At 43.1% G+C, this 27,959-nt stretch overlaps 1 protein-coding gene across 1 annotated transcript; it reads right to left on the bottom strand.

Annotated features, from left to right (window-relative positions):
* Positions 1-2,012: 2,012 nt before the first annotated feature.
* Positions 2,013-27,773, bottom strand: fbxl20 (F-box and leucine-rich repeat protein 20). The gene is made up of 15 exons (XM_061847436.1): positions 26,143-27,773; positions 18,273-18,334; positions 13,448-13,502; positions 13,296-13,370; positions 13,098-13,192; positions 12,932-13,000; positions 12,535-12,630; positions 10,408-10,534; positions 10,252-10,326; positions 9,001-9,131; positions 8,806-8,866; positions 8,647-8,691; positions 7,292-7,348; positions 6,993-7,205; positions 2,013-5,352 (listed from the first exon to the last, which is right to left on the bottom strand). The coding sequence occupies exons 1-15, from the start codon at positions 26,182-26,184 to the stop codon at positions 5,245-5,247; spliced, it is 1,311 nt and encodes a 436-aa protein (XP_061703420.1). The 5' UTR covers positions 26,185-27,773; the 3' UTR covers positions 2,013-5,244.
* Positions 27,774-27,959: the final 186 nt, after the last annotated feature.

Genomic DNA, 27,959 nt, shown 5'->3' on the forward strand with positions numbered 1-27,959 from the left:
TGGTGATGTTGACACAAGGTGCCAATTGACAATTGGTCAGCATTGACACATGCCCAATGGCCTCCTCCGGGCTTTCTGATCAGTGCACTCTGAGCTAGTGTTGACATATGGGCCGACGAACTGCGCTTATGCATTTCTCCTGAGGTTGACACATGGTTTCAGCAGACTCGTTCATGTTCGGTAAAGAGTGCGCGTTGACACATGGGCCAATAGACTACCCGAGTTCACATTGACACGTGGGCCAAGCAGACACCTCCGCAGAACTCTTTTCGGTAAACTAAAGAGTTAGCCGGCAAACCCATTCCTGGTTTTGTACCAATATGTTCAGTTAGCCTTGACACAAGGGCTCCCCGGTTGGCCTCGATTCTTTTTCCTCCTGGTTATCTTTTCAGTTAGCTTTGACAAACAGGACCAGAAAACTCCTTTGTGGTTTTTAGCATTTATATATGGACCAGTGGTGTTGACACACGGGCCGGCGGACCGCTTCCAGTTTTTCGAGAGTTTGCATCGACACGTGGGTCATTTCCTCCAGGATTGATTGACACATGGTGCGTTGCGGCAAGGTCCTTTACGCTTTCCTTCCTCCGAAGTAGACGCCTGCCATTTTGACACATTCCCTAACCCCACATGAAAAATAATAAATTAAAAAAAAAAAAAAAAAAACAGCTCTAGCGGGATTACACAGGACTCATTCCATTTTGCATAACCCTAAGCCTTTTTGAGGAGACACTGAAATGCAGGACGAGGCAGGTGCAATTCCGGCCACGCCAAAAGTAATTTTTAAAAAAGGCAAAGGAGGAGGAGTTAAATATAGAATGAAGTGATCATTTGATGGGGGTGGGGGGGGGGTAAAGAAAAAGCAGGTCATGGGAGGGTTCAATACTTTATGGGTCAATCAGAACCATAAGTCCTTCTGGCCACAGGAGTCAACGAAGGAGTATTAGGGCCACACTTGATGGGGCAGCGGGAAATGAGGATAAAGTTTTTGTTTTTATTTTAACCCAAAGATCCTCTAAATTTTTACAAAAAATAAAATAGACATTTTTACAACAAAGTTTCAATATAACGGGAAGTAAAATGTTATTTTTTTTCTCAATAATGCTGGTATATTAACAGAAAAAATGAGATAGAATTAAGTTGTAAATCACAAGAGTTGTATATGAGTTGTAATATTAAATGGGAAAAATATTACGAAAAAAAATGCTGATAGTTACGGGGGAAAAAAAGGGGATAATTTTACAAGGATAAAACACAAATTTAACATGAATAACGTTAGCGATATTAAGGATAAATGGAATAATATTATGAGAATTGGCACAATATTAAAACAATGTACTCCGGAAATGGTAATAATGCGTGAATTGAATATTAGAATATTACAAATTTTGGGAAAAAAGCTAATCAAACCCCACCCCCCACAATATATATATATATATATATATATATATATATATATATATATAGTTTTTGGGAGGAAAAAAAGCCCTTAATTTAATGTAAATAAAATAATTCACAACAATGAAGGTGTAACATGTAAAAAAATAAATGGGAAAAATCATTATCACAAGAAAAAGTTATGTTTGATGCCAATAAACATATTCCAAATTTTAAAAACAAAATTTAAAATATTACCAAACCCCCCCCCCGAATGAAGTTAGGTTACATTGAATAAAGAATATGAAAATACATAAGAAAAACCAGTATTAATTTTAGACAGTAATTATAATTGAGTGAAACTGACCCTTTTTTTGGTCCCTTTAAATAAATGTTAAATATAAATTTAAGGGAGGTTTGCGGGGCGCGGAAGCGGCAGATGGAGCATTTAGGAATTGTGACATCAAAATCATATTCTAGCAATATTATGAATTTATTTTTTTGTAACATGACTAAAACATAAAACTGTGCTATGGAAAATATGACCAATGTTCATCTTTTCAGTGTGGCCCTACTACTCGTTCACACAAGTCGATGAAATCAAAGCAAAATGTGGGTTGGCTTTTTCTTCCTGTTGATCGAATCATATTTTTTTTTTCCATCCTGTCGTCGTCATCATTTTTTTTTTTTTTAAATTGGTTCGTCCGACGACCCAAGACTCCCGCAGTCTTCACTTATTTACATTTTTTTTAAGAAAGAAAAATAGGTCTCACATGCAACATTTGGCATCTTCTGCAGTCCCCAAATGTGTGCCGCTTTTCATTTTTTAGAAAAATAGTCTTTGCTTTCCGCCCCTCGCGAATGAAGCACACGGACAAGAGAGACGAAGAGGGGGGGTGGGGCCGGGGGGGGGAGTTGTGTCCGGCGAGTGGGGCACATTTGTTAGTACAAACCAAATATGTTTTGAAACGTTCTTCTTTGTAAACAGTCTGGATGTTGTTTCGATAAGGTGCAAAAAAAAAAAAAAAAATCAGACAGCTTGCTGTGTTTTCTTCATCTTCTTCTTTAAATACATTTTTTTGCTGCCGTTCACCGGTTGTGTCATTTTTTTTTTTTTTTTTTGAAGGGGGAGAGGGGGTGGGGGGGACTAGGCGCTGACTGGGACTTTTTCCCCCCAAACAGTACAGGATGTGACATGAAATCATCCACAACGAGATTGTTTTGAAATGTCCTTTGCATTGCTTTTTTTTTTTTTTTTTTTTTTTTTAAATCCATAGTATACATTCAAGCGAAGCCTACTTCGACCTCATGTAAGGACAGCGTGGGCGTATGTTTTTCGTTTTGAAAGCTCATCCGGGAGGGGGGGGGGGGAATCAGAAATGTACATTCTGATGGTAATTACTATGATCGGATCTTGTGAGAAAATCAAAAAGGTATTGTGATGCCAGTGGAGTAGTTGTGACCTTTTTCTCCAGTTCAAATGAGTCGTAACGTGAATCCATTCAACCATCCCGATGTCGTTTATCTGCTGGAGCCGATCCGAGCTGTTTTTTGAGCGAGAGTCGAGGTACACCCTGCGTTTTATTGTTAACCAATTACGGTGCGGGCTTTAAACCACTGAGGATTGGACAGAGTGGGCTAACTCCATTTTTGTCTGTTAGCTAAGGACCGAGATTTAAAGTTCCATGGCCGGTTGTAATAAAATCTGGTGAATTTTTTCCTTGCAAGTGATATGAAATGAATTACTATAAGGCGCACTTAAAAGCCTTTCATTTTCTCAAAAGCTGACGATGCGCCTTATAATCGGGTGCGCCTTATATATGGAGCAATATTGAGCATTTAGTGCAGCTCCATCTAACGGATGCATAACAGCCTCTACTGTAGCGTCTATTTCATGCGCCTTCTAATCCGGTGCGCCTTATATATGGGAATTTTTTTTTTTTTTTTAAATATGACATTGGAGGTGCACCTTATAATGCGGTGCGTCTTAAAGTGCGAAAAATACGGTACTCCATCTTAAGACACTACCGCAAAGTTTTGTTTACTCCGAATAGCTATCAAATCGATCGATGGTTCCTGAACGATGAAGACTAACTTTTAATGTACTAATATGAATATCGTCTGCTACCTGAGCTAAGAGCACTAATGACTGACTCTTCGGGTCTCAAACTCATTTTTGTCGCGGGCCACATTGTAGTTAAAGTTTCCCGAAGAGCGCTGTTATGACTGAAACCATCCATTTTCTTCGCCGCTTATCCTCACAAGGGTCGTGGGGAATGCCGGAGCCTATCCCAGCTGTCAACGGGCAGGAGGCAGGGTACACCCTGAACTGGTCGCCAGCCAATCACAGGGCACATGGAGACAAACAGGCACACTCCCAATCACACCTAGGGACAATTTAGTGTCCAATTAATGTTGCATGTTTTGGGGATGTGGGAGGAAACCGGAATGCCCGGAGAGAACCCACGCAGGCACGGGGGAGAACATGCAAACTCTGCACAGGCGGGTCCGGGATTGAACCCGGGACCTCAGAACTGTGAGGCCAACACTTTTCCACCATGCTCTAACATTAGGCTCAAGAGAGAATTCAAATAAAACCATAAAAAATGTTTTATCGCCTCATTGTATTTACGTATGGAATTGATGAACCAGTTTTGGAATCAGAAATCAAGGGTAATGGGTTTTTCTAATATTGTTGACATTTTGTAACACAAAAATGCTTGCAATATCTCACAATTATCATTTAGGACACGGGTGTCAAACTCAAGGCCTGGGGGTCAGATCTGGCCCACCACATGATTTTAAGATGCCCGCAAAGGCAAATCCTCTGTCAAAATCCAGGATTCTTGTGAATATATGCCCCAACATTTTACATTTTCATATATCATAAATGATAATATTGAGATATTATCAGCATTTTTTGTGTTACCAAACATAAACAATGGTTGAAAAACCCCATCACGCTTGATTTCTGATTCCAAAAGTAGTTCATAAATTTCATGTGTGAATATGATGAGGCAATTTAGGACTTCTATGGATTTCACAATAATGGCCCTCTGAGGGAAATCGTAAGTACAATGTGGCCCGTGACAAAATATGAGTTTGACACCTCTGCTTTAGGATATGACAACATGAAATTTTTGTTCAGATTTGTAACAAGAATCAATGAAGTTGACATATATGAATTCCCTTTCCGGGCCACAAAAAAATAAAAAAAATCATGTAGTGGGCCAAATCTGGCCCTCGGCCCTCAAGTTTGACACCGGCAACTACAATAACGGAGTTCCCCCTACAGGTCAAAACTGGAATTAAACCATTTCGATAAGAATTCATCCCCTTTTTATCAATTCAAATCTGCACTTAGATTGACAGAAATGGAGTTAGCCCACTTTAGTCAAGACAAGTTTTAGACAAGTATTGACACTCACATTCATATCTAAGGGCAATTTAAGAGTCTTCAATGAACCTAAAATGCATGTTTTTGGAATGTGGGCGGACGCTGGTGTACCCAAGAACACCTTTGCGAGCACAAGGAGAACATGCAAACTCCAATGGAGATGGGATTCCAACCCTATACCTCAGAACTGCGAGGCCAACGTGGAATAAAGTAGTCCACCGTGCTGCCACTCACAATATTTGTGTAAAAAAAAAAAAAAAAAAAAAAAAACTGAAGAGTGTGGAGTGTGCGTTACCCTGCACTGTTTTTGGTCTCTCTGCATCTTCGGAAGGGGGACACAGCAAGAATGTACTGCTTGACCAGGTGAGGGGCGGGGAACTGCGAAGGAAGCTTGTATAGGAGAGACTTCGGGACACGGGGGCGGCGGGAGGGAGGAGGAGGGGGGGCGAAGAACGAGGTCGATGTCTTTTGCATCATAGCAGGACGCAGCAGCGGCAAAACCTCTGGCGGCTGCCGCCCACCGAAGGCGGAGGAGTTACGGGGGCAAAGTATGCGTGCACTTTGATGTTAGGCAGGTGGGTCTGCGGAAGCACAAGAACACACGAAAACGGGTTATCCTGACTCCGCTACTTACTGTTATTTAATTCCAGTGTACCTACTTTTACTCTTGTCTTAGTAAAGTGCATTTGCTTCAGCCACGGGTGTGAGAGAGCATGTATATGAGACCAATACCGTAATTTCCGGCCTACAGAGCGCACCTGATTGTACGATTTGGTACAAACATAAGCCCCACCTGTGAAAAAGCCGCAAGTGCCCACATTGAAACACGAAATATTTACAAAGAAAGATGGTACACAGAAAGAGGTTTCAAAGTTTTAATACCTTAGCTTAGCTTAACATAGCAAGAACACGGTAGCACCAACAGGGCTGGTTGAAAAAAAAAACATAACGGAAAAAAAAAACAGCTGCGACAGCTACACAGTAGCAACATATTAGCACAGCACTAACAGAGCCGGTTAAAAATAAATAAATAACATAACATACCTAAATCACGCAGCAGTAACACAGCAGAAACATGCTAGCACGGCGCTAACGGCCGGTTAAAAACCAACATACCAGTAAAAATCACAGACACGGGAGTAACACAGCATTAACACGCTAGCACAGTGCTAACAGAGCCAGTTAAAAAAAAAAAAAAAAAAAAAACATACCGGTAAATGTCACTTCCTCGGCACATATATTCCATTGGTCTGACTCTTACCTTGCGGCAGTTAGAAAAAATGCATCACCGCATAAGGCGCAGGGTTGAAAGCGTGCGAAGAAAGTTGCGGCTTATAAACCGGAAATTACTGTATTTTGCAGAATGTGAGTCTGAATGTCATGACATGGTGTTTTTTTTTTCCCAATGTGTTGTCATTATGGGGTGTTGTGTGGAAAAAAATGTCCCCCCCAAAACATTGTATGGCGAGAATACATTAAAATAACATTCATCACTTTTAACACATCTTGTCTTTTAAATGTGTTCAATTGAAAATAAGTTGAAAAGGATTACCATATCTTTGCATTAGCCTACCGTAATTCCCGGCCTACAGGGCGCACCTGGTTACAAGCCACACAGAGGATATTTGTCAAGGAAATACCAGTTGGTACATACATACGCCGCAGCTGTGTAAAAGCCGCAATTGCCCGCATTGAAACCCACATTGAAACGAGATATTTACAAAGACGGTACACAGAAAGTTTAACACTAGCGCGGCGTTAACGCTAGCACTAACTCTCGCGCCAACACTTGTACTAACGCTAACAGGGCCGGTTAAAATAAAACTTACCGGTAAATATCACTGAGACACGCCAGCAATACAGGACCAACACGCTAGCACAGTGCTAGCGCAGCGCTAACAGAGCTGGTAAAAGTCACTTCCTCGGCACATATATTCCACCGGTCTCATTCTTACCTCGAGTGCCCCCTTGCGGCCGTTAGAAAAAAAATGCACAAATTAGCCACGTCACCGCATAAACCGCAGGGTTGAAAGTGTGCGAAAAAAGTCGCGGCTTGTAGGCCGGAAATTACGCTACATTTTTTTCATGCCTTTTCCAGAAATGACTTTCATCAGGCTTCTGGTTGGCTGTAGATGACTTGCGGTTCAGAGTTAAGTGTCACACCTGTTGTTTTGTCAAAAGCCCGCGTCTATTCGAGGCCCTCGATATTGTAAGCACTCACCCTTAACCTCTTGATGCCGGCGCGGGTGATCTGTTGGCAGTCGTAGAGCTCGATGCGATCCAAACTGTGGCAGCTCTTCAGATGCTCCAGCGAAGCGTCCGTGATCAGCGGGCAGTTGTCCAGCTCGATCACCTCCAGCCGGTCGTGGGCGCACGGCCCGCTCCCGAGGTGGCGGATGCCGTCGTCGGTGATGAGCTCGCAGTGGGATAGACTCTGCGGGGGCAAGGTCGCGGACGGCGTGACTGCGGCGCGGCCGTGATGCGCCTGCTGCTAGTCGGCAAAATGTGCAGAACACTCACCAGAACTTGTAACCGGGGGCAGTAGATCGAAAGCTGTATGAGAGTTCCGTCTGTAATCTGAATTAAAAGGGACAAAATGGATCATAATTACAGAACGATGTTAAAGGAGAAATCCAGTGCTTTGCATGAACACTGTGTCCAATAGCTCATGTAATATGTACTCCATTTTGACAATGTGATGCTAAATCCTCTCTCATTTAATAGTGTTTTGAGAAGATTTTTGCGGAGAATTACAAATTTTCAGGGGTGCTGCAAGTCACATGATGTACGTGGGCATATGTGACGTGTACCGTGCCGTTCCAAACGTTGGATTACATTGGACACCATTTATGCCCAGCGCTGATTTCTCTGATTTTTCCTCATCTGACAAAGAAATAGCAGTATCGGTTGATCGGGAAGACGGAGGAATACTTTCATGGAGATTTGAACCCGTGGCTGTGATTAATGTTGAATACTCGGGTGGTTCTTTGGGCGGAATGACGCGGAGTCTGACTACTCGGAGGCCTACGAAATAAGTGCTTTGGTGGCGGCGGAGGCCTTTAGCCTAGCTTCACCATCCGGGGTTAACGGCCTCCGCCGCCTGGAAGCTCACTCGCGGCCGCTGCCGGAGCTTGAGGCCCGCCTTCGGTGGTGGCGGAGGCCTTTAGCCTAGCTTCGCCATCCTGGGCTAATCGCCTCCGCCGCCTGGAAGCTCCGGTCGTGGCCCGCCGCCGCCCGCTTCGTTAGCCCGGACGCCGAAGCTAGGCTAAAGGCCTCCTCCGCCCCCGAAGCTCGGCTAAAGGTCTCCCCGGACGTCGAAGCTCGGCTAAAGGCCCACCGCCGGAGCTCGTGGCCCGCCTTCGGTGGCGGCGGAGGCCTTTAGCCTAGCTTCGCCATCCTGGGCTAATCGCCTCCGCCGCCTGGAACATATTACATGACCTATTGGATACAATGTTAATGCAAGCACTGGATTTCCCCTTTAACAGAAAATTATCTTATATTCTTCAAGATAGACAAGCTTGTCGGTCCCTGCGCCATCCTGCTTCTCACTCTGCGTTGAAAAGAGGTGAGGCCTTGTAATATCGCGCACAAAGAAACTACTGATTTGTAATATTTAGGAAAAGTGTTCAGTTTTATCTGGAGCCACAAACTACATTTAGAACCACGGGGAAATGATAGCCTAGCTTTATTTTGACCTATTAGTCACACAAGACTAGGAATGTCATTCCTTCTGAGAAAACAATGCTGCCAGTAACACAGTTTTACGGTCCATTAATGTTCACAGAAAATTAAATAATAAAAATGCAGTTTATAAACTTCCTCGTTATATCGAAACACGAATCTTGGGGGGAACCCCTGTACTGTTGTTCACTTACTTGCACACATTCTTCTAAATCCATTTTTTCAAGCTCGTGACAATTCTAGAAAGACATTCAATAAATTATAGTAGCATTTACTGCAAATATGAATTTTCAAATGTGCCAATCAACCAATCAGCAGTGAACGCTTGCCTTCGTTAGCCCGGTTACACTCACCCTTGCTAATGTCGTGAAACCCACGTCAGTAAGTTGAGAGCAGCGGGCCACTTCTAATATTCTAAAGAAAGAAAAAAAAAAAAAAAAAAAGAGAAAGTATTGTATAGCAAAATAATAACATTACTCGTCATCAGCGTGAAAGAATAAGATGCAGTTTCGCACGCGCATTTGATCGCAACAACATTTAAGTGTTACCTGAGGCGGGGGCAGTTCTGCCCGAGTGCGTGCAAGATGGCGTCCGTGATGTTGCCGCAGCCTGACACGCAAAGAGACTGAAGACGGTGGCAGCCTCGACAAATGGTGATGAGGCCGTCGTCTGTGATCTGCTACTCGGAAACGCACGAGTGTGTTTTGACGCAGGACAAACAAAGAACAAAAAAAATCACGATGCCGAAAAATAATAATTTTGAATTGCCTACATTAATAGTTTAAACTAAATATAGTGCTCTGGTGATTGCCTGGCAAGCAGTTCAGGGTGTACCCCGGCCCCTTGTCCAATGAGAGTCGGGATTGATTACAGCACACCCGCGACCCTCATGAGGATAAGCAGCTGAGAAAATGGGTATAGATTTTCCTCTAACACTGACTTTCACTATTATCTTCGATGTAAGCCTCCGAAGTCATTTTCAACATTAGTTTCCAACACAGCCTTAAATGTTAGCTTCCAACGTTAGCTTGCGGATTTGTATCGATCAAAAATGTTAGCTTGGTAGTTGGATTGCAACATTAGCTCCTGAAGTAAGATTCCAATATTAGCTTCCCAAGTAAGATTCCAGCTTCACATAAGATCACAATCAGTTTCGGGCGCATCTGAGGTAAGCATCCAAAGCTAGCTTCTGACATTACTTTTAACGTTAGCTTATCATTAGCATCCAATGTTAGATTAAGACAGTTACCAACAAACATCATGGCTAACGTTAGCTTCCCAAGTTAGATTCTGATATCCGATTTCAGTGTTAGCTTCTGAATTAACTTCCAGTGTTACTCCTCAACATAAGCGCTATGGAAGACCAACGTTAGCTTACAATGTGAGGTCCCATGTTAGCTTCCAACATTTACTTTCAATGTTCAATCTTAGCTTCCGCTGTTACTCCTTAACATTAGAGCGATGGAAGGCCGACGTTAGCTTCCACGTTAGCTTCTAACATTAATTTACAATTCTGGTGTTTCCGGGGTCAACTGCTCAAGGAATCTCCTAAAGCTGACCGGCTATCACTCGGTGGGCGACGCCGAAATGGAGCCTTAGAAGAGCAATTTGTTTGGGTGGCATCTCAAGGAGTTATGGAAAGAGGGCAAAAAAATAATCAGAGAGGGAGGGAGTAGGTGTGTTTTTCAGACCATAATTTTCAATAAGTAAATACATAAGTTTTGCCAAAGGCCAGTCATTATTCACCGAGTCTTCACTGTACTTCCACTTAAAGATGTTTTCATAATGGCTGCACTTACCGAGCACGTTTGCAAGTTGAGCGTGACCAGCTCAGGACAGTTGGCGCCAATATGCTTCAGTGCCTCATCTTCGAGCTAAAAATGGAAAAACAAAAGACATTATAAAACGTGAGAAACAAAACTCAGCCGACAACATGACGAAGGTTCCAAGCGCGCCTGTGTGCAGCCTTTTAGGAAAAGCCCCCTGAGTCCCGGACAGCATCGGACCAGTGCCTGGATGCCGTCCTTGGTGACCTGATCGCACCACGAGATGTTGAGCTGCTCCAGCAGGGGACAGCCCTCGCTTGAGTGGGAGGGGGGGGGGGGGGGGGGGGGAGTGAGACAAAGAAAAGTGAACGGCGTTTTGTAAACTCGGGCTTTGTTTACACTTGCAGGATCAGTGCGATTACTGACCCTGAAGCTCCATAGTCCACGCTCTCAAATCTTCAGATCTCAACTGTTATGTACACAATCCAATCTGGATTTGAGTATTGTCGTATGAACGATGCCTTTATGTGCCTTAGCTTGTGAGCTAACAGGCTAACAAGGCACCAAGCACTCAAATTTGGCGAGCCTCATCCGAGAATTCCACACCTCACTTGGTTTCGTGTCATTTCTAACGTGTGTATGTATCTCACATAACAGCGACACAACGGGAAAAGTCAAATGTTTTGATACAGCAACATGGGGAGGCTTTATTGTTAATAATTTTGAAAGCCTTTTGTTATATAATGGCTGATTTCCACCCCCAACTCCATCATTCAAATTCGGCAGACTTGTTAACAACATTTCTATGTGGTATGTCAAATTGTTTTTGTGCTTTTACAGCAGGGGTGTCAAACTCATTTATGTCGTGGGTAGTTCAAGTTTCCCCTTCAGAGGGCTGTTATGAATGTGAAACCACGAAAATCTCCCACCTCATCATATTTACAGATGAAATTTATGAGCTCATTTTGTAATCACAAATCAAGGCTTATGGGTTTTTGAACTATTGCAATATCTCAAATGTGATCATTATATTAAAGCCCCGTCACACCATGTCATTCTGGTCAGCGTTCTATAGCGTTTGAGGAGACGTTGGTAGTCGCCCACAGTCGCCGGAATAGCGCCAGAAGAGCGTTGTTTGAACGCTAGTGAACGTCAATGGTCGCTCGGAATTGGCGGAGAACGCCGGTCCGGAAAAAAGGTTTTGAACATGCACAAAAGTTCTCACCGAGACCAGCGTTCATCAACGTTTAATTTTAAACGCTGCAGAACGTTCAAGAACGTTCGTGGAACGTTTTACTAACGTTGGCCGAGCGTTGCACGCGTTTGGCTATTGTTAGTCAGTCGTTACTCTAGCGTTACTTGGTTGTTATCGTTTGTTACCGTCGGACCGTCATCACTAGGGTCTTCGTGGTGTTTAGGGTCTCCGGGGGGTCCGGGGGTCACATGGTGCGTTACTTCTCGGACGTGCTCTTCCTCCTGGTGTTCTTTTTCCTCCAAAGACATTGCTAGTGAAAGAGGCTTTTTGCATTCTTACTTGCGGCGCTAGTTGCTGAAGTCCGCACCCCACCTTTTTGTCGTCTAGGCGCCACGATGCTGACTGTTCAAACTCACGAGAACAACTGAAGTGACTACGAAATTCCCAACGTTTTCATTCCCGTTCCACTTTAAAAAATTACACGACAGCAAAACGCTATTCTGTCATTATTCACCCATTAGTCACACGCTCAACACGCTCGTCTAACGTTGACAAATCGCTCGTCGCGCGCCAGTGACACGTTAGCTAATGGTTTTTAGGGGTATCTTTTTTGGACGCTGTTACACGCTTCTCGTGCGTTAGACACACGTTAGTCATGCGTCAGACACACGTTAATCACACGCCAGATGTGTCATCCTCATTTGAGAATGCTGAAAAATAGAACGATTGAAATGTTCAGAGAACGTTGACCAGATTGTCATGGTGTGACGGAGCCTTTATATCATATGACAATTTGAAACTTTAGTACAGATTTATTTATTTATTTATTTTTAATCGTGGAAGTTGATACTCATAATTTGCCTTTCCGGGGCCACATAAAATCATGCGGCGGGCCAGATTTGGCCCCCGGGCCTTGAGTTTGACACCTGTGTTTTTCCAGGGTTTAAAAAAAAAAAAAAAATACATAATTTAAAGATTTCTGGGGCTCTCAGTGTGAATTGGAAGAATTTGATTGGACACATGCAAGTGCTATTTTATATATATACATATATATATATATATTTTTTTCTTCTTCTTTGTACTAGCTGGTGTTCCGTTAGTGTGCACCTCGTGGGACATACCTGAGGGCTTTGAGCGACAAGTTGGTGATTGAGGTACACGACGCGAGGTCCAGGTGCTTCAGCTTTGGGCAGAACTTGCTAAGGCTGTTACATGTGCTGTAAAGACAAGAAACGTCAAGACGGGAAGGTATTGCCATGTAAGTATCAGGCAGCTTAAATGCAAAATACACATCGGGGCTTGTGAATTTGAATGTCGTGCGATTCTTAATTTGGGAAGAAAAAAATTATTATTATTCTTTGTATTTTTTTTTTCCACTTATCCCAAAACAAGGAGAAACCTCGATTTTATGAAGAACTGACTATAAAACGACTAGAGGCATTGTCACAATGTTTTTTGGATAATGGACATGTCACGCAACCAATTACTTGCGTTATCGAACCATATTATAAGCAAAACCTGTCAGTGATCTTGGTGCAGCCGTTCAAACTGAGCAGCTCGATGTTCCTGCAGTTCTGGGAGAAGGTCCTACAAACAAACGCACACACAGACCAAGAATTGACTTGAGACTTGACGGCAGCATAATTTCCATTCACTGCTCTCCTCTTCCAGGCTGGCTTCTCACCTCAGGGCGCTGTCGCCCACGCCGAGGCAACCCCGCAGGCTCAGCTTCCTCAAGAACCCTCCGCATCGCTTTGAGATGTTCTCTACCACTCGGCCCTCCAAAATGAAAGAAAAAAAATAAACGCGCACGCACAAAGTCTCGTCATACGTCTTGATGTTAGCGCACATGTGACGAGATGCTAAATACACCTAAGCCCACCTCGATGTCCCGCTGAAAGTCAAAGAGGTCGATCCGCTGCCAGTTGCTCCCATCCAGAGCCAGAACATTCCAGGACTTGAGGGGATATGCAAATCGTCGTCATTGGACAAAATATATCAACTACAAGTACAGTTATGTGCACGTTCACTCACCCGTGAGACCTGGGCACAGCGACACAGCGTCACCACGTCCAGGAAGGAGAAGATTCTACAAGACAGTCAAGGACAGTTCAGAGAAGAGGTATCAAGTGTATGAAAGTTTTCAAAGTCAAATCCGGACCTTGAGCACAAAAGTATCCCCATGCATGATCTATAAATTAGCAATACAGGTACAAGGTTATTGGAGCATATGGGAAAAGCCAGGCAACATCAATGACTGTCAAAGTAGTTTAATTGTTTAACGAAGTCCCTGAAAAGTACCGAAATTTCCGGCCTATAAGCCGCGACTTTTTTCCACACGCTTTCAACCCTGCGGCCTATGCGGTGATGCGGCTAATTTGAGTGGAAAAGGTAAGAATGAGACCGGTGGAATATATGTGCCGAGGAAGTGGCTTTTACCGGACCTGTTAGCGCTTCACTGGCGTTAAGTCTTGTGCTAGCGTTAGCGCTGTGCTAGCGTGTTACTTACTGCTGTGTCTCGGTGATTTTTACCGGTATGTTATTTTATTTTATTATTTTTTAATAAACGGCCCTGTTAGCGCCGCGCTAGCGTGTTGCTGCTGTGTTACTCCCGCGTCTCAGTGAGTTAGGTAATTTTTTTCTAACCGGCCCTGTTAGTGCTGTGCTACCGTTTTGCTACTGTGTAGATGCTGCGGCTGTTTTTTTTTTTTTTTTTTAACGAGCCCTGTTCATGCTATCCTGTTGTTGCTATGTTAAGTTAAGCTACGGTATTAAAACTTTGAAAACTCTTTCTGTGTCCCGTCTTTCTTTGTAAATATCTCGTGTGTCAATGTGGGCACTTGCGGCTTTTACACAGGTGCGGCTTATATATGTACCAAATGGTATTTCCTTTACAAATGTACTGGGCGAAGCTTATAATCAGGTGCGTTCTGTTGTAAATGCATCATCCATGTTTGAACATCCATCCATTGTCTTAGCTGCTTATCCTCACGAGGGTCGCAGGACTGCCGCAGCCAATCCCAGCATTTCAATTTTTTTTTTGCAATTTTCAAGCCTCATTTTTGTGGCGTGTCAAATTCACAACTCATTTACAGTTCATTTACAGAGTCTTTAAGATACTAGGACTCCAGGGTAGTTGACAACCACAATAAATGCCAAATGACATCCTCCAATTATTTACGACACAAGCAATAAAAAAATTCTGTAACATGTTGATGGTAGGTTTGCACATGCGTGTCCGTCAGCTACTTCTACTTTTTACACACAATGTGGATCAGATCAGCATAACCAATCTGCCGGGAACTCCTCCTACACCGAAGTCACCTTGAAGCCCAACAACTTTACAAGCTGCTCACTATAGGATGCTGTGAGCTAGTGAAGAGAATAATAGTCTGGAGGTATTGAAGCAGAGAAAGTACGTATGGGAGCGCGAGACCGAGGCATGAGTTACGGCCTTCATTTTGCTTAGAGGCTGATGTCGTTTCTTTTCCACCCCTCGAGTCTGAAAACAATTTGAATGTTGTATAACCTAAAGGTGTCTGTTTTTAATTAAGCATCCAGGGAGCATTTGGGACTAAGGAGAAATATGCATCCTGCTGTTTGGTTGATATCATCGCCAGAGGGCATGTATGCATTCTGTGTTTGTTTTGGGGGAGGCCAGTTATGTTTTTTTCAGTTTGAGATACAGATCAGGCTAGTCGACATGCTGTTAAAACGAGAAGAGATTACGGAAAAATGACTTTTGAATTGCTTGTATACAAATAGTTTCATCTTTGCCTGCCCACCCATCAAATGTGGCATAAACCTTTTATTTAAGCACTTACAGTGACGAAAATAAGTATTTGAACACCTGTCCAGCAGCTAGAATTCTGACCCTAAAGACCTGTTAGTCCACCTTCACTCTTTGTATTATCCTGAATCAGATGCACACGTGTGAGGTCGTGAGCTGCATAAAGACACATGTCCACCCCATACAATCAGTAAGATTCAAACTTGTAACATGGCCAAGACCAAAGAGCTGTCTAAAGACACCAGAGACAGGAGGAAGACGAATGATGAGTTCCATCCCAAGAACATCATTCCTACTGTGAAGCATGTGGGTGGTAGCATCATGCTTTGGGGGTGCTTTTCTGCACATGGGACCGGGCGACTGCAATGTATCAAGGCGAGGATGACCGCTCCCATGTATTGTGAGATTTTGGGGAACAACCTCTTTCCTGTCAGAGCACTGAAGATGGGTCGCGGTTGGGTCTTTCAACATGACAATGACCCGAAGCACACAGCCAGGAAAACCAACGAGTGGCTCCGTAAGAAACATGTCAAGGTTCTGGCGTGGCTTAGCCAGTCTCCAGACCTAAACCTGATAGTAATAGAAACTCCGTGTTTCTCAGCGACAGCCCTGAAACCTGTCTGATCTAGAGAAGATCTGTGTAGAGGAGTGGGCCAAAATCCTGGTGAACAACTACAGGAAACGTTTGACCTCTGTAATTGCAAACAAAGTCTACTGTACCAAACTTTACCATTGGTTTTCTCAGGTGTTCAAATACTTATTTACAGCTGTATCGCACAAATAAATCGTTAAAAGAAAATCATACATTGTGATTTATGGAATTTTCTTTTTAGATTATCCCTCTCACAGTGGACCTGCACCTACGATGAAAATTTGAGACCACTCCATGATTTCCAAGTGGGAGAATTTGCAATATAGCAGGGTGTTCAAATACTTATTTTCTTCACTGTACCATTAAGGTTGTTGTGGAACTCCAGCCTATCCCATTTTAATTTGAGGGGTAAATTCTGGACTTGTCGCTAGCTGATTGTAAGGCACATAACACAGTGCAATGAAAAAGTGTTGGAACCCTTCATGAAATTCTTCATGTTACTCATCCAGGAGGTCACAAAGCAAGCCAAGACGACGTCTAAAGAATCGCAGGCCTCCCTTGCCTCAGTTACGGTCAGTATTCATGACTCAAGAAAAACCATGAGACTGGGCAAAATAGCATCAGTAGCAGAGTTTCAAGGTGAAAACCTGCACACCAAAAAGAACGTAACGCCTACTCCAGCTGACAGTTTGAACTGGTCGCCAGCCAACCGCACGAACAAGCAACCATTCACACTCACATTTAGCCCCGTGGCACACACAAAAAGTGTGGAGAGCAACTTACCGATATGATACCGATACACCAACTGATACGCAGTCCTCAAGCAATTTAGTGGAGCTTAAAGTTACATCGTACAATGGTGCAAAGATTCCGTAAACGCACGAGTCCCCAGTAGTAATCAACGAGAGTACGCAAATAGTGGAGCGTGATGAAACGTTGAGTGGACGAATACGACAGAAGTGTCCTGACAGACACTGAGTCATGGTACCAAAAAGCATCATTGAAATTGGTCCCACAGAAGAGTGGCAAGATGAGCCGTGGACAATTTGCATTACAGATGACTGGCACCTCAAAAAAAAACTTCAGTAAAGATGAAAAAAAAAGTGTGCAATGTTAGCTATTACGATTGCCACTTGGGGTATTCTGATGGAAGTCTGTCACAAACAAATATAAATTTTTAAAATAATGCACTACATGTATACAGTACGTTCAATTTTATATTTACTATATCCTGTAATTCCTGGCCTACAGAGCGCACCTGGTTACAAGCCTCACTCAGTACATTTGTAAAGGAAATACCATTTGGTACATACGTACGCCGCAGCTGTGTAAAAGCCGCAAGTGCCATCATTGAAACACGAGATATTTACAAAGGAAAGACGGTACACAGAGAGTTTAACGCAGGGGTCACCAACGCGGTGCCCGCGGGCGAATGGGAGCCCGCAAGGACCATATAAGGCGCCCGCGAGGTACGTTCTAAAAATACCGTAAGCCACAAATTGTTAGTATTTTTTGTGCTTTAAATTCTGAATCTGACTTGCTTACGTGAATTAAAATTTTTAAGTACCTATAATGTCATTTACTACAATAAATGAATACAAAAATATTTTATGTACGTGTAATGAAATGAGACTGAAATTTACCGCAAACAGGTCACGTAGCCCTTCATACGATCGGTGCTCATGAAGTAGCGCTCAGCCTCAAAAACGTTGCTGAGCCCTGGTTTAACGCTGGCGCCGCCACGCTAATGCTAATGCTACCGCCGCCACGCTGACGCTAATGCCACGCTAACAGGGCCGGTTAAAAAAAAAAACAACATACCGGTAAAACTGAGACACGGCAGTAACATGCTAGCGCAACGCTAACAGGGGCGGTGTGATGGTCTGAGAGCTCCCGGTTCTGAAAAGTCTTCTTGTGATTAATGCGCATGCGTGTATATTTTGTAAACTTCCGGCCAGTCGGAAACATCCGCATCCATGCTTCAACTTGCACCATTCGACAACTTTTCGCCGAGTGTTCATGTTCGCTACGGACGTCTCAGAAAGACGAACACAGCGAACGTACAGATATGTGTATACTTATGTTTTAAGGTTAGGGTTACGGTTCGGATTTAATGTATGTTAGCTCGCTCTTTGTAGAAAAAGGGGAACTATGAGAGCGGGGGATTTCCCAGTAACTGTCTACTACGTACCCAGAGTTCCCCTTTTAGTAACGCATGCGCATTAATCACAAGGGGACTTTTCAGCACGCCGGAGCGTTCAGACCGTCACACTGGACCGGTAAAAGACACTTCCTTGGCACACATAATCCACCGGTCTCACTCTTACTTTTCCGCTCGAGTGCCACTTTGCGCCCGTTAGAAAAAAAACTGCACAAATTAGCCGCATCCTCGCATAAACCGCAGGGTTGAAAGCGTGTGAAAAAAATTGCGGTTTATAGGTCACAAATTACGGTACTTTAAAAAAAAATTCACTAACCGTAGCAACAGCTCCTTGGGTAGCTTCTTGTTGATGACGGCCTCGTCGCTGTTCGTGAACATCTGCAAGAACCGACGGAGAGATGTGAGCAGAACACCACTCAAATCGCCTCAAGGGTAAATGATGATAATGTGATCTTGTTAGCAGAAATGGTTTTTAATGTCATGGAGAGGACGGGGGCAGTGAACAGGTCAAAGGTCAAAATAAATCACATCAGGAGAGAACTTTGAACACTTGATAACGTGTAACGTAAAAGCATTTTTTCCTAACCTTCTATGATCTGTCAGTTTTTTTTTCATCCATTCATCCATTTTCTTTGCAGCTTATCCTCACTAGGGTCGCAGGGAGTGCTGGAGGCTATACCAGCTGTCAACGGGCAGGAGGTGGAGTACACCCTGAAATGGTTGCCAGCCAATCGCAAGGCACATGGAGACAGACAACAGTCGCACTCACAATCACACCTAGGGGCAATTTAGAGTGTCCAATTAATGTTGCATGTCTTTAGGATGTGGGAGAAAACCGGAGTGCCCGGAGAAAACCCACACAGGCACGGAGAGAACATGCAAACTCCACACAGGCGGGTCCGGGATTGAACCCAGGACCTCAGAACTGTGAGGCCAATGCTTTCCTAGCTGCGCCACCGTGCTCTAACATTAGCCCCAAGATAGAATTCAATTAAAACCATAAAAGTGTTTTATCGCCACATCATATTTATATAATGGAATTTCTGAGCTAGTTTTGGAATCAGAAATCAAGGGTAATGGGTTTTTCAAATATTGTTGATGTTTTGTAACACAAAATGCTTCCACTATCTCATAACTATGATTATCATATTTTAGTTCAGATTTGTAACAAGAATCATGGACGTTGACATACACGATTTGCCTTTGCGGGCCACAAAAAAATCATGTAGCGGGCCAAATCTGGCCCCCGGCCCTCAAGTTTGACACAATAATGGGAGTTCCCCTTACAGTTCAAAAACTGGAACTCACTCATTTAAATAAGTATTTATCTGAAAGATATGCGCTTTTATCAATTGACCCCTCCGTACAGGGCACTTAACCACGCCTCCTGAAGTGACGTCACGCCACGTGCGCTGACGTAAGACAAACAGTAAAAATGGCAAATACAATACAATACATTCTGAACTGAGACAGACTCGGCTTGCTTCTGATTTCATTCAATCATTCACACGTAGCAATGTTATGCGAGCGGAGACCGTCTCATTCATTTATACGAGACGTGTATTAAAAATCAAATTTAGGGCATATCTTCGTGCAAACACAGTCTGGTTAAGCTTCGGCCGCGAGCCAGCAAGAAATCAATACGTTTGTGCAGTCCGATCATCGCTAAATATCGCTCAACAAAGAATAAGTGTGTCAATCGTTCGCACGTAGCAATGTTATGCTAGCGAAGAACTTCGAATTCATTTATACGAGACATCTATTGAAAATCAAATATAGGGCATACCTTCGTGCAAACATATGTGTTCCGGTTGATATTAGATGGATTTAGTTGATGATGCGGTATTCCACAAAGTTTGACCAATCGAAGGCATTTTTCGTACTGGGTCTTCAGTTTTGGAAAGGGTACGAATCGAAGTCCACCAACTCGCCTTTCAGGATACCCGTCGTCACTATTACAAAGTCCGTGACTACACCTCTTAACCATATTTTTTGTTAAATAACCCAAATACGCGATAAAACGCTAACTAAACCTACACTGGACCATGCAATGTTGTCTGAGAAAATGGTGGGAGCAAAAACGGGCTTTGGTTTATGCAGATCTCTGGCCTCTGATTGGTCAGTGACACGGATTGTGCAATATCCACGGAGGGGTCAATTCATTTCTGCATTTAGATTGACAGAAATGGAGTTAGCCCGCTTTAGTCAAGACAAGTTTCAGACAAGTATTCACACTCTCGCACTATTTTTTTTTGTAATATTTAATGAGTATCGTATACATTCCCACACTGGATCATTTAGTGGTTCTCTAAAATGACAAAGCGGAAATGACGTGTTTTACCGACAAACATGCAGGCCCGCATATGGAGAGCGTGCAGGTCGACGGAGCGATGGAGAAAGCAGGAACCATGCGGGCTTGGAATGAAGAGCAGGAGGAGCCCAGACAAGCATTTAGCCTTGGTCATACCGAAACGATAAAGGGTTTGTTGTAATGTCGGATTCCGTCGTTCGGGGGCGCCGGAAATTGCAGATTATATATATAATTAATGATGTCCAAGGGTCCAGGGGACCAATGGGGCATGTGTGGAGTTGACATGATCTCCATCTGCCTACTTGAGTTTTTGCACGCCAATGTTTTTATTTTTGTTTGTTTATATAAATGCCCTGCGATTGGCTAGAGACCAGTTCAGGGTGTATCCTGCCCCTCATCCAAAGATAGTTGGGATAAGATCCAACACGCCTGTGACCCTAGTGAAGATAAGCGGTATGTAAAATAGCTAGAGAGAGAGAGAGAGAGAGAGGGATAGATAGATAGATAGATAGATAGATAGATAGATAGATAGATAGATAGATAGATAGATAGATAGATAGATAGATAGATAGATAGATAGATAGATAGATAGATAGATAGATAGATAGATAGATAGATAGATAGATAGATAGATAGATAGATAGATAGATAGATAGATATAGATAGATAGATAGATAGATAGATAGATAGATAGATAGATAGATAGATAGATAAATAGATAGATAAATAGATAGATAGATGATTGTACTACTGCATTATCATAGATTAGTTGATTCATCATGCCACTTTACAACAATTTGTGTTCGGTTGCGGCCATGGGACCGGATCGCTGTCAAAAAAAACAAGGACCGCATCTACTGTGCTAGTGAAAAACCTTCACACGGACCAACAACATGGGGGGAAAAGCAGGATTTGACGGACTGAAAGAAAAGGGGCAGTGATGTGGTGCGTCTTTAAATAAAAACACAAAGGTCACAGAACTATTAATCTGTTAGTATAAAAAGAGTGGTTAAATATACGTGAAGATGTAGGTCAAAGCCAGCCCGTGTCCTTGTATGAATACATCATAAATGTGTATGTATATACAAACACACACACAGACGATTCCTTTGAGGAGAGGTGACATTAGTCCAAATTGACTCTGACAGCTCGCCTTGTGCTCTCTGGCCAAATAATCCAGAGTTCTTTCCAGGGTCGACGGGCATACATTGTCATTACACCCACCCCCCACCCCCCCACCCCCCCGCTCTTTTGTAATCCAACATAAAATGAACCCGACGCCGCCTGAATGCGAGTGTTATGCTTTCTCCAGCGGGCCAGATGAGGTCACGTAATAAAGCGGGCTTAAAAGCCGCCAGAGTCGTAACCTCCAGCGAGCCATCATTTTGCTGCGGAAACGTATAAAGCAACACGTTACGACTACACACACACAGTGAACTGATTTTAAATCGAATTGAAATGTGTGGTGATTTTACGCTCACCATTGTGCCATTGTTACCGTGTGACATACATAAGAATACACGTTTGCGCAGCAACGGCTTCAAATTTGATAACATCTGACGTGATAACAGAACACAGTGAGCTATGCCTTTAAAAAAAATAAAAGGAAAATGCACAAATAAAAGAATTTGTGTCCCATTATCTATATATATATATATAAAAAAAGATTAGCACATTTAACAATTTGAAGTAGCATTAAATCAATAATTAAACAATCAAGCAGCACTGTACGAATTCATATGGTATTTATATGCTATGACGAGTATCAAAAGAGTATTAATTTGACCACTGGTAGTTTTTTGTTGAAATTGGAACATTTATCCATCCATCCATTTTCTTAGCCGCTTACCCTCACAAGGGTCGCGGGGAGTGCTGGAGCCTATCCCAGCTGTCAAAGGGCAGGAGGCGGGGTACACCCTGAACTGGTCGCCAGCCAATCGCAGGACACATCAAGACAAACAGCCGCACCCACAATCACAATTTAGAGTGTCCAAATAATGTTGGATGTTTTTGGGATGTGGGAGGAAACCGAAGTGCTCGGAGAAAACCCGCGCAAGCACGGGGAGAACATGTAAACTCCATACAGGTGGGTCCGGGATTGAACCCGGGACCTCAGAACTGTGAGGCCAACGCTTTTACCAGCTGAACCACCGTGCCGCCTATTGGAACATTTAGTATCAACTAAAAAAAATATTTAGTTCTCTCAGTGCCATCATCATGACCAACATTAAATATACCTCATTATATTACTGAACTGGAGTTAATTACAAATTGCGCCTAAATAAATGTTTAAAAACAAAGTGTTCTGGTCACAGCGCACTGGAGCCTATCCTAGTTAACTTTGGGCAAACGGCAGACCCCCCCCCTCCCCCCCACGAACTGTGACTGTGAAGTGAATGGACCTTTTCGACCCATCAATCACTCGTACAATAATAGCTAATCAAGATAGCTGCATTGTTTTAACTCCTGGCTTGACACGCCCCTGCCGCCATGTTGTCCCACAAGCAATGCTGGTTGTCAGTAGCGTGCGCTTGGAAAAGTCAACGTTACGAAGAAAATGGCCCTCAGATGCGCTTGGGGAACGTGCAATTCCGATGAAAGATATCCTGCTAAGTTACAAGGGGCTCGCTTGATTCATTTTCCAACGCCTAAAACACAGTTGACGAAGTGTCTACGATGGATTAAGGCTCGCGGAAGACCGCACGTACAACTAAATGTGGACAATATCAACAAACATCGTATCACTGACCTGCCGAATGAAGTGTGTGATGTTTTTTGCCGAAGAGTCGGGTTAGGGATACGTAAATGCGGGATGTCATGCAAGAGAAATGTCTATTTGCCGATTTGTATCACATCAGACTTTTAAGACAGAGCACTGGGTTCCATTACGAGCCAAGTCAAACTTTTTCGTCTGGTGACTACGAGACTGACCGAGTGTAGAAAATCGAACCTATCTCACTTCAAAAGACTGCAATGATATTACTCGTGATCTTTCCAAGTAAAAAGTATTCACCCTGCTTTACATGCGCAGTACAATTCCACTATGTTATCCTGTTGGATTTCAATATGAAGTTTGTGAGGCATCAAACTTTTTTGCATCAACGTTTCACTGTAACTATGACGTTGCGTCCTGCTCCGACCAAAATCTTTAATCCGTGTACATATTCTCGCGTGAAATACTTGAGACCTCTCTGTAGAACTCTCTTGGACAAGTCTGACGCATTTGAAAAAAAAAAAAGACACTGCAATATTATCTGGAATATGCGATAGAGAATCGACTTCAAACCTGTTCTCTTCAGTCGCTGAAAGGAGTGTTAATTAGTGATGCTTCCCATAACCGTCGAATACCCGAATGTATTGTGCAACCATGGTTATATAAGTTGTTTTTCACTCACCTGTTTTTCACTCACTTGTTTTTCTGGTCAACACGTCTTGACCGTTTCACTCTCACTTGTTTTTCGCATACTATCTTGTTCACATGTATACCCAAGACGAACATTGTTGTGGGATATCTTGACTGTTATGTTTCTCAGAGCCTGAAGGACACACTTAGGTGTCAATAGTAAATTGGCTACAATTGTTGCGGCGCCAGGTGGGACGGGTTGGCCACCCGTCCTTTCTCTCGCACGCAACTGAAAAGTATAATAGAGAGACGCAGAGTACAAACAGGTAGAGTCTGCTGCGGGTTTCGTACGGACGCCCAGCTGGTTGACAAAGCGGACCTCTACCTGGGTGACTGGCTCTCCACCTTCTCGGCATAGGTAAGGGGCTCATATGATTGATTTCACGCAATGTCAACTGTGTTTTGAGAACTTGCATTTGGTCGAAATAAATATGCCAGTTATTAGGCTAAATAGCATTTGGGAACGTTGGTCTTTTGTTGAGTGTCATCTTTGTCTCCTGAGCGCCGACCAGCACCGATCCTTTCAATAAAACAGTCGCCATTTTGGATGTGAGCAGTATAGCTTGTGGGCCATGGCAACTGTAGCTAAGGGGGCGGAGCTTAAGTCGGAAAGGTCCATTCAGAGCCTGAGGTGTGCAAAGGACTGCAACATTAATATATTTTGGTGCATTGCCGTTGTTGGCAGAAAGTACAAAGTTAAAATTTTATACCCCAACTGCCATCCATAAGTTAAAATATTGGAGTCACCCAAATGTTTGCAGTTCACAATTAACAAATTCATATATTATCCGTATATTTGCATTATTCTCTATGAACTGTATCCCCAGCAATTGAAGCGTTTTTTTTTTTTTTTTTTTTGGGGGGGGTTACTGAAATGACCGAATGCCACAAGATGCGAAAAAAAGCAAGGAAGTATGTTAAAATGATATATCTCGACTGAGAAACAAGCTTTGTATTTTGGGAAGGTCAAATATGTTTGTCTGTGGAATTATAGTATTTAATATCAAATCATCTTTGAGTAATTTTCTTTCAAGACTAATGTTGCAAGGTGAGTTTGAAATTACATCTTTTGCGACCATAGTTTTTTGTACATTTATGGCACTTTAAACTACTAATAAAAGAAACTATAAACGTTTTTAGGTGGAGCGTCAATTACCTTTACTTATATTTTTCACTATTCATAACGATGCTTAGTCGCTATGCCGCAATAAAATCTGGGGATTACAGCAGTTCATATTTTATTGTTCTATTATACTCCTCGCATGCCACCGCTTTGACCCTGCAAAAGTCGCACGATTTGTACAGCTGCTACATAACTTTACAACTCGAGTGCATTCCTGAAAGAACTTTGTTTATTTAAATAGGCAAAGGTCTAATTTTATCAGTAAATTGAAGCAAGTTCATCTCGTCCAGTATATGATACAGTTCTTTATTTTGTGGTGGGCTGAGATTTTTCTCCTGTGAAAAATGTCCCAAATGTTGTGAAACACTGTTCTAGTGGAGGAAATAAGAAAAACAGCACAAACCGGAAATCCACTTCCCCGAAAAATACACAAACACCCCTTTACTTTGAAGGCAACAAGGGCCAGTTCCTGTTTTAGCCTCCTGTCTGCAGATAACTCGACTGCAGCTGTTTGACTTGGCAGGAGGATGGAACGGCCTGAATCTTTAGCTGTTGCACCGTCGAAATGAATAAATAAATACGTTGAATACAAACATTGACAAATTTACATGCTCACTTGGGGATTAAAATGCAACAATAAGCGGCCGATGTCGCAGAGTTTCCGCTGAACACATCTTCGCCCCCGAAATACACAACAAACGTTTCTCTAGCGCAAGTACAGACTGAAGTTAACGTTATTCGACAAGCCCAAGCCCTCAACTGATGTCAACTCGAACAGTAGGTGGGTTCTGTGGTGCCATTGTGAATAAGGTTCGGGGCCTGTGGTCGGCTGTCAATCTGTAGCTAGCGACAAAACATGACAACACAACAAAACAGCGCTCGCAAAAAGAACAGTATTACCCACACACGCAAAGACGGGAGTTAAATTTGGGGCTAAAACCGGCTACCTAGCTATGTACTTTGATTTTTTACAGACCGCCTTCGCTTTACATCCTGTAGCTCGGCTGTGTTTGTTTTGATGGCGCATGACAAAACATCTAGGGACCTTTAACGCACCACGCGACGATAACAACATAAGCCGACATTTCTACCGCTTTGCGTCCTCCTTGTCGAGATGACATGTCAGCCGGGGCCTTGTTGTTGTTGATGTTGTTGTTAGCACAAAAAAAGCAACTCAGCTAATCCCGGACGGTGCTCGAGCCGCGTCAACGCCGCCGCTGTTCATAGTATTATTTTGGTCCGTGAATGCGATAATGGTGGCTAAAGCGAGGCCCCGTGACGTGTTTAAACTGCGTGTTAAAGGTTTCGGGAGGCTGTGGTGGTTGGGGGGGGGGGGCAGGTGAACTCACCTCAAAGCGGCTCCGCGAGACGCCGTTTACCTCTTTCCCCATGTTGGACGCCACCGCTTGCCTACTCGGCGGTGGCTTCGGGCGCGGGCGCAGTTGGAATGCAGCAGACGGGGACGCTCTTCCTGCCGATTCCCATCCACGGCTATCATGCTACCGTCCTCCCCGGGTTTGGACGCCACGGATTGGACCTACGACGCAAACGCCAGCTCCTCGCTTGCCATAAATAAAAATAATCGTACTGTGTGTACCGAGCAGTAGCCAGCCAATAGGCCCTTATTGGCTTTGCTTCGCCCTCCCTCTCCCTTCCTCGCTCTCTCCCTCCCATCCGCGCACACAATGGCCCGATAGATCACGCATAAATGCAAACAGATAATTTAAAGTGGACGTCCACATGTAATGTAGATACTAGTCACACAATCATGCCATTGTTTACTTTACATCACAGGAGATGGAGGCGTTCATTTTATGCGCACGACTCATCCATTTAAAACGAGGGTCAAATTATCTTTTTGCCACCATGACAGACATTTTAAAATGTCATTTTTTTTATTTGCACGGACACACAAGTCTTATCCGTGCTTGCTCACTTGATTCTCACAAGTTTATTTCCCAGTAAGCGTTCTTTGGAACTTTTGTTATTGTACTGGGAGCTGCTACTTCCTGGTTTGCATTAAACCACGCCCCATCCTGACAGAAGAGCCAATCAAGATCTGGCTTGTCAAATGACACCATTCGCTCCTTTGCATTTTTTTCCAGGATCAAAAATATTTTCCACTATCAAAAATATTTAGCTCCTCTCATCAATCACGGACATACGTATTGAATTACGAATCTTTTTTTTATTCTTTAAACCAGGTAATATTTTACTGCCCTACATTTATGAGGTTATCGAGACACATTAGTTCTATTGTGGTGACAAACGTTACGATATAATATCATTATTATATATCATTGCTTTCTTGAATAAAAAAAATATACAACACAACACCTCAACCTTTTTTATTGACAATTTCTGTTTTTATCTTGTTTTTGATTGAGATTCCAAAATTACTCCCTCAAACATGTCACATGTCCTGGAAAAGTAGAGCTCGTCTAAACATATATACGCATACCTACATTCATACATTCATTTTTCATCCGGGGCGTGCTGCATATGGTGCCTATCCACCCTTACTCCAGGCGAGAGCCGGTTCATACCCTGAGCTGGTCGCCACCCAATTGCAGCTTATACCTACAATTCATGAAAACATGGCAATGTTTATCTTTCACCAAGTCAGAAGTTCACGTTCACTTCATGCATATACTCACGTCCAATAAAGGTGAAATTAGGGCCAATGCATACGTAACAAACAATACATATTGTTACTTTTCTCTGCAATAGACATTGCCTCCATTTTTGTTGATTCTAACAACTTTATTTCCATCCAATGTATGTTTTTAGGCCCCCAAAAATGCAATAACAAATGAATAATGACTAACTTTACTGAAATCTGCTTTCCAACACCCTTAAGAGAAAATTCACCAAAAATCAGAACAAAAATGTCAGCGTTAAGAACTGTAGGTCCTCTTTTAAAGGCGGTATGTGTCAAGTAGACCAGGTATAGCTCATCCATGCTTTCATCTCAAGCAGGCTTGACTACTGTAATGGTCTTCTGACTGGACCCCCCAAAAAGAGCATGAATGGCTTCAGGTCATTCAAAATGCTGCAGCTCGGGTTCTGACCAGAACAAAGAGATCAAGAGATCAGACCATCCATCCATCCATCCATCCATCCATCCATCCATTTTCTTTGCTGCTTATCCTCATAAGGGCTGTGG

This window comes from Syngnathoides biaculeatus, chromosome 16 (assembly GCF_019802595.1).
Source record: "Syngnathoides biaculeatus isolate LvHL_M chromosome 16, ASM1980259v1, whole genome shotgun sequence".
Taxonomy (NCBI): domain Eukaryota; kingdom Metazoa; phylum Chordata; class Actinopteri; order Syngnathiformes; family Syngnathidae; genus Syngnathoides; species Syngnathoides biaculeatus.